Source organism: Phycodurus eques, chromosome 12 (assembly GCF_024500275.1).
Source record: "Phycodurus eques isolate BA_2022a chromosome 12, UOR_Pequ_1.1, whole genome shotgun sequence".
NCBI lineage: Eukaryota > Metazoa > Chordata > Actinopteri > Syngnathiformes > Syngnathidae > Phycodurus > Phycodurus eques.
The window spans coordinates 1,407,981-1,415,000 of NC_084536.1; the positions used below are offsets into that span (position 1 = coordinate 1,407,981).

At 44.6% G+C, this 7,020-nt stretch overlaps 1 protein-coding gene across 1 annotated transcript in view; it reads right to left on the reverse strand.

The window, feature by feature from the left end:
* Positions 1-81: 81 nt before the first annotated feature.
* Positions 82-7,020, reverse strand: part of cdc16 (cell division cycle 16 homolog (S. cerevisiae)) — a 12,811-nt gene continuing 5,872 nt past the window's right edge. Inside the window, exons 9-18 of the mRNA XM_061692612.1 lie at positions 6,870-6,949; positions 4,271-4,320; positions 4,133-4,206; positions 3,940-4,065; positions 3,568-3,720; positions 3,421-3,484; positions 2,678-2,739; positions 2,469-2,604; positions 1,982-2,072; positions 82-924 (exon numbers count right to left, since the gene is read on the reverse strand). Of these exons, the coding sequence (XP_061548596.1) occupies positions 668-924; positions 1,982-2,072; positions 2,469-2,604; positions 2,678-2,739; positions 3,421-3,484; positions 3,568-3,720; positions 3,940-4,065; positions 4,133-4,206; positions 4,271-4,320; positions 6,870-6,949 (1,093 nt within the window). The 3' untranslated portion in view covers positions 82-667. The remainder of the gene's footprint in view (positions 925-1,981; positions 2,073-2,468; positions 2,605-2,677; positions 2,740-3,420; positions 3,485-3,567; positions 3,721-3,939; positions 4,066-4,132; positions 4,207-4,270; positions 4,321-6,869; positions 6,950-7,020) is intronic.

Genomic DNA, 7,020 nt, shown 5'->3' on the forward strand with positions numbered 1-7,020 from the left:
AGTCCCTATGGCAGTTTTTGTACTTGCATTGTTCTGATGAGACATTTCTGCACCAATCTGAGAGACAAAAAGCTAGCACGTACGTATGTGGAGGACAGCGAGGTGAAGGCGGTTTTGTTGCCCCGCGGAGGAGTGCAGAAAAAAACAAGCACGGGCCAAAGGAACTTTTAGTCCAAGGAACTAATAATTCCCCGAACGACGGTGTCAGAGCAAATTATTTGAAAAAAAAGTTTCTTATGACACGACACTGAAATGTAAGAGTATATTATAACACTATATGTCAAAATGAAGTGGGAATGCAAATGATAAAAGAATTAACGGGTTGAATTTCCTGTTGTTGAACTTTCCCACAGCCAATCGATGACACACACACACACTCATGTGTTAAAATCTTTAAAGACAAATGCGTGATTTATTGAAATGAACTAGCTTGCACTTTTGTCTGCGTTTGCGGTGAAAATCCACAGGTAGCGCCGAGAGGAGGAGCATTAAAAAAAGTGACGAGCGTCTTTCAAGTTGTGAGGTTAAGTTTGCGTTCGCTCCAAACAATCGGGCATCTTCACGTAATCTCCGCATTTAAGTTCAGCTCTCATTATTGACACCCAACTTTCCTTCCGAATCCTTCCCCGCCGGGTTGCGTCAAAGGTGACAACCCGTCCCTTTGAAATCACGTGCTGGTGTCCGACAGGGTGTCCAACATGACGTCGCTTTCGTACATGTCGCACTCCAGCGTCAGCGACAGCCGCAGCGGCATGTCCAGCACCATCTTGTCCTGGCCGGACAGCGGCGTCTCCACCATCATGGCGCTGGCGTCCTCCGGCCGCGGCGAAGCCGGCGCCTCGGCGGGCTCCGTCGCCGCGTTGAGCGTCTTCATCAGCGTCTGCGTGTTTGCGCTGCCCCGCACCTTGTCGCCGATGTCGGTGCCTTCGCGAGTCCAAATTGGGAGCGGGAAAAAAGACACAGTGTCAACAGGGATGGGAAAGAGGAACGTTTTGATGATACTCGCGGCAAATTATGGAGACGCAGACATAGCTTAGCTATTTGCGGGGGATTGAGAACGAGTCCTGCCACGAACGGCGAAAATCTACCAGTAACTGATGGCCCGCCAATCAAAAGGTTTATGTTGGATATATTGTTGAAGTTATCATTTATTTGCTTAGCTTGCATTAGTATTATGGACAATTTTTAGAAAGAAAGATGTCTCGCCTTCAAGAAGATGACTCAGCAGGAATCATCTGAGAGAAGGACGTGGCCGGGACGTGGCAGGTGCCATGTTTTCACCTTGAAACCCTACCCCTTAGTGTGTTGTGTCTTGTAGCTTAGTACGTTATGTCTTGTAAACTTAGAAACCTCCCTATTTTCAAATAAATGCAGGAGCGACGGGAGAGATTGTTTAGAGCGTGTTGAGAGGCTGTAATCTGAACAATCTCCCATGCGCCCTCCTCATGAGAAAAAGAAACCAGCGTCTTCATTCCTTTTGTGTCTATTTTTTCTAATGTTGGGCAAGATAAATCCAACAGTTTATAATAGCTTTTAATGCCACAAGCAATCAGGCTGAGACCATTAATAAAAGAATCAAGTATTTAGTGGAAGCTTGACTGTGATTGGGCTTTCTGTGAAGAGACTCACCTCCCAGGCACGTACAGGAATCCTCCAAGTTAATGGTGAGTGCAGTTATGAAGTCTTAATATACCGATTGGAGCGGTAAACTTCTTTTTATATTTGTATATGACAGTTGGGAATGCTCAATAATTGCAATGGGTCACCACGTGCTTTAGCACTAAACTAATGTCACATGCCGTGAATAGGTTTATTGCACTTTTTTGATTTGATACTGCATTTAAATTATTTTCACACTTGCATGAAAGTTATGTTATTTTAAAAAAAAATGTATTTGGCTCTGGAATGGGTTATTTCGATTTCTAATTTTCCTACGGGAAAACGTCGTTCTCCAAGATAAACAAAAGCGAGTGCGCTGTACCTTCATAGGCGTCCGTTTCGCCAATGTACATGTCGATGCAGTGGCCGAGCATCGTCACGGAAAACGTGTCATCTCGTTTCAGTCCAAGTGCCTCGGGGGAGAACAAACCAAAAATTCAGTGACAAAGTCAAGTCCAACAAAAGCTATGCTCCCATTTCATTAGGAGACACCCCACCTCTGCTGTAAAAAGCTGAATTTCTGACAAATATAAGATATGCTTTCATTTATACCACAATGGGGAGATTCAAGAGCTCTTCTTTTATATTGGGCAGATGCACTTCATACTATGTTTTTCACCCACAAAATTCAGATTTCCTTAAATAATGGTGACCTTATCATGAGAATATATATATATATATATATATATATATATACATATATATATATACACAAACAAACTCAGATCTATGAAATGGATGAATCAGCGAGCCCTAAACGGTGCCAAATGTATTGTCTGGTGAGGTTATTTGCTTTGAAAAAGCACTACCGTATGGAAGTAGTCGATGGCGCTCTCAAAGTCGCCCATGAGGCTGTGCACGTATCCGATGGCGGCGTAGGTGGAGGCGTGCTGGGGGATCAGCACCAGCGCCTGACGGTGGTACTCCAGAGCCTGCTCGTACTTCCTGCGCAAACGCAAAGCCCATTTTGATTCAAGTTCAAGGGCAAACTCAACACGAACGAAGTAGCGCTACCTACTTGAGTTTGCGACACACGTGACCCAGGTTATTTAATAGCGGCTCCCACTTGTCTACAGTCACCTTGAATGGAAGGAGACACGATGTGGAAAATAATTAATGTAGCAACAATTATTAGGAGTCAATGAAATACTAAAATACTTTTCAACATTTCAACTTGAACGGCAGATTTGTATTCATTTTAAAATGAAACAAATTTTAAATAGTTTTTTTTTTTTTATCAAAAAGTAATGTTAACTGAAAACAGTTTAAAGAAAACAAATTAAGAGCATAAACTGAACATTTTTTTTACATTCAAAATGTATACATGAATACAAAATCTAAATCTGTTAAATAAAGTAATACCCATTTTCGATGAATTTTAAAAAATGGCAGAAATACGAACAATAATATCTGAAACATAACTTCACTCCAGATGCTCACACGTTTCCTAATGTCACACTTTTGAGGACAGTTGAGGCCAGAAGACAACCACAACCACCTATTTACTCGTCGTCATAGCGATTTCTTCTGCCAAACTCGGTACACGCTTCACGCGTTCTTGATGTTATCGCTGTATATTTTTTGGGGTTCTTATAATCACAAACGTATACATATTTGTTGACATTTTATGGGGCCAACGCAAAGCAGCATATAATTGTGAAGTGGAACGACAATGATACATGGTCGTCACATTTTTACGCTGCGTGCCAGGGGCGCGAGTCGCTGCTCGCAGCGCTCGTGTTCATTATTTAAGGCCGCTACCTCATTCCCAATGGCTTTTATCTTCTCCATGGCGTCAAGGAAATACCGCTCCGCCATCTTCCAGCTGAAAGGCAGACGTGGTAAAAGGTTTTCGCAACCCAAGTCCCAGCAAATGAAGTTCTTTTGTTAGGCGCGCGTGTGACTCACTCGCCGTTCTGAAAGGCAACCACGGCCACCTCGTGAATGACGAAAGGGTCCTCCGGAGCGATGCTCAGCGCTTGGCTGAAGAAGCGCTCGGCCAGCTTGGAGTTGTTGGTCAGGCCGTACTCCAGACCGATGTACAGCATCGGTAAGTGACACCTGGACAAGGAAGATGTGCTCTATTACAAACCACAAAGTAAGAGGAGCGCATCAACAAGTGATTGCCAAACAACATAGCGCTCAGTTTTATAGGCTGTTGAGTGCACGACAAAAGCAACAGGTGGCGCTATTACACGAACTGTGAGGCCTTTAAAGAATAATGGAGACTCATCGTGAATAGTGAGATTTGGGAAATATATTTTTGATTCCGAGCCGTACCCTTTCATCAGCTGTGCGGCTGTGAAGTAGGCAGCCATGGCCTGGTCATGCTCACTCTCCATGGCGAAGGAATGACCGTAGGCGATCCACGCCGGACCGTACGTCCTCTCCAGAGTGGTGGCTTTGCTAAGGGACAAGAAAAGCATTAGCTTGGCAAACGCCTTACCCCAAACACGATCGGCAACATCAATACCTGAGGTAGCGACGGGCGTTTTCATTTTTATGGCCGACCATCAGATAGTAGCAGCCGACGGCGAACCAGGATACCTGGAAACGCATTATTAGCTCATCGTTGCGCAAAAAAAACTTGATTGGAAGAAGTGACACTTACTGGGTTGTTAGGATACAAATCCACAAGTTTGTGCGATAAATAAAACAACTCTGCAAGAGAAAGGCACACAGACGTACATGCACATGAAAAGACTTTCATCGACATCAGTGCAGTGCAACCTCCGAAGTGGAACAAAAGATCTTCCGTGACGCGGCTTGAAAGAAATCTGATGACCGGTAAAAGTTTGAAGTAACATTTTCAACTTTCATATAAGCATAAAACATGTTGTATAATAAAGCCCAAACAAAGTAAAACGGCTAAACCTTTGAAGACACCAGACAGACACGTCATGGGGAGGGTCACTTAGTAGAGTTTCATAGGTATTGCTGAAATTAATAATTGCGAACGGTAAGTGTATTTCTGTTATCATGTGCTTTGCTAAAATGAATTTGTATCTGCAGTTTCTGACACGTTCTTGTCAGGCAGCACGGTGAGTTAGTGGTTAGCACGTGCCTCACAAGTCTGAGGTTCAGGATTCGAAAGAAACGCAAACGCTGCGTGAGGCGCACAAACAGAAAAGGGACATTGTCGGTCCTGTGCCGAGCCCCTCTGCGTTGTGCTGGACAGGAACTGCCTTTTTGGAGTGCCACAAATCATTTGTCTGAGGAATTGTCTGCATTTTACTGTCAATAGTAGCGTATTATTTTCCTGTTTACGAATTATTATTATTATTTTTTTTACATAATATTTGTTTGTTGTAAACATGGTTTGTTCAACGGGTTTGATTTTCAAGTTTAAAAATGTCACTTTGTCCTGCTTGAACTACGTTTTCTGTGTGATTTTACTTGTTTTTTTTTATTCATTTTCCTTACTAATCTGTTACTGTACTACGTCAAAATAATAAATAAAATTGTAGTCATATGTGTGGTTGTGCTGAAATGTTTTTTTAATAGAAATGACACCCAACATCAGGTTTCCTCCTGGGAGTCACCAATAAGACTTACCGTATTTTCACGACCATAGGGCGCACCGTATTAAAAGGCGCAGTCTCAGTTACGGGGTCTATTTCTGTATTTAACACATACATAAGGCGCACCGTATTATTGGGCGCAGGCATGGTAAAACATATGCTAGCTTAAAACCTACGGTAGCATGCATGCACGCTAAAACAATGTTTTTAAACAGGCGGCGGGAGCAAAACTGAGTTCGGTTGTACTTTATTGAAGTATTTAACAATGTACTCACGTTATTTTTTGATCAATGCTCATCCACAACTCCATCAAAGTTCTCATCTTCTGTATCCGAAATGAACAGCTGGACAAGTTCTCCATCAAACACGCCGGGTTCCCTCTCGTCATTGTCAGTCTCGTTGCCGGTGACGTGGGAAAAAAAAACATCCGGTCTCTTTACGTGCACCTCACTCAGCCACTCTCTCATTTTCTCCTCGTCCATCCAGCCCTTTTGATTGGCCTTAACGATGACTTCGGCTGGAAACTTGTCTTTAGGCAGCGTCTTCCTCTTAAAAATCACCATAGGTGGCAGTTTCTGTCCATTACCATGGCAACGAAGCACAACAGTAAAAGCCGACTTCTGGTGCCCCGTTGTGCGTATCGCTACCGTGGTGGTCCCCTTTTTCTTCACAGTGTGGTTCACCGGGATGTCGAAATTGAGCGGCACCTCGTCCATGTTGGTGATGTGGTTGGGCTGGATGTGTTTGTTGGTAATCTTTTACTGCAGTAGGAGCGGAAGATGGCCAGCTTTTCCTTGTAATCCGCCGGAAGTTGCTGCGCCACGGTAGTCCTTGACAGGATGGATAGATGGCGCCGTTTCAGAAAACGAAAGCACCAAGACGGACCTCCTTGAAAATGTTCGATTTTCATTTCTTCTGCCAGCGTTATTGCCCTCAGTCGAATGGTGACTGCGGAGACGCTTCTCCCGGCTGTTCTTTGCTCATTAATCCATTGATCGAGTTGGTCTCCCAACTCGGGCCACCTCGCCTTGTTTCCGCGGAAACTCAGGTTCATCTTCTTGACTTGGCAAAGTTCGTTTTCCTGCTTCCTCCACTTGCGAACCGTGGATTCGTTGATCTTGAATTCTCTCGCGGCTGCTCGATTCCCATGTTTCTCCGCGTAACTGACAGCTTGCAGTTTAAACTGTGCTTCGTAAGCGTGTCTCCTCGTAGGTGCCATTTTCAGGGGTCCTTAGCCAAACCGATGTTTTGCACAATGCACATACAGACCCTATGTACCTACCGGGGGCGTGCCTTTAGCGCCCTCTGTCACGCGCACCCTTCCCCCTTTAACACCCGCATGCTGTCGTCAGTCACGTCCGCCATTCCTCTGTATAAGCAGCGTGTCGGCAGGAAATGCTCCCAGTCAGTCAAGCGGAGTGCTCATCACACAACAACATGTATAGATTTTGGAGCACGGTGCACTCATAAGGCGCGGCGCATTATAAGGCGCCCCGTCCATTTTGGAGCAAATTTAAGACTTTTAAGTGCGCCTTATGGTCGTGAAAATACGGTACCTGGAGTCACGCTTTTGATTAGCTCCAGTCTCACGTGATATCACACACAATGACGGTTTGAACTCGTTTTGTTCTACTTTGGAGGTTACACTGTCCGGAAGCGGGTCCGACAAGAAGGCGTTTAGGTCGTTACCATTTGCTTTTCCCAGCTCAACTAGAGTTCCTATGTGCACCGGCAAGCAGTTAGCATGGAAGGGGTCTTTAACCATCACCCTAGAAGGGCACAAAGGAAGACTAGGTGAGCTGAACGCAAATTCAGCGCCGCACGCAGTACGAGTGCAAGA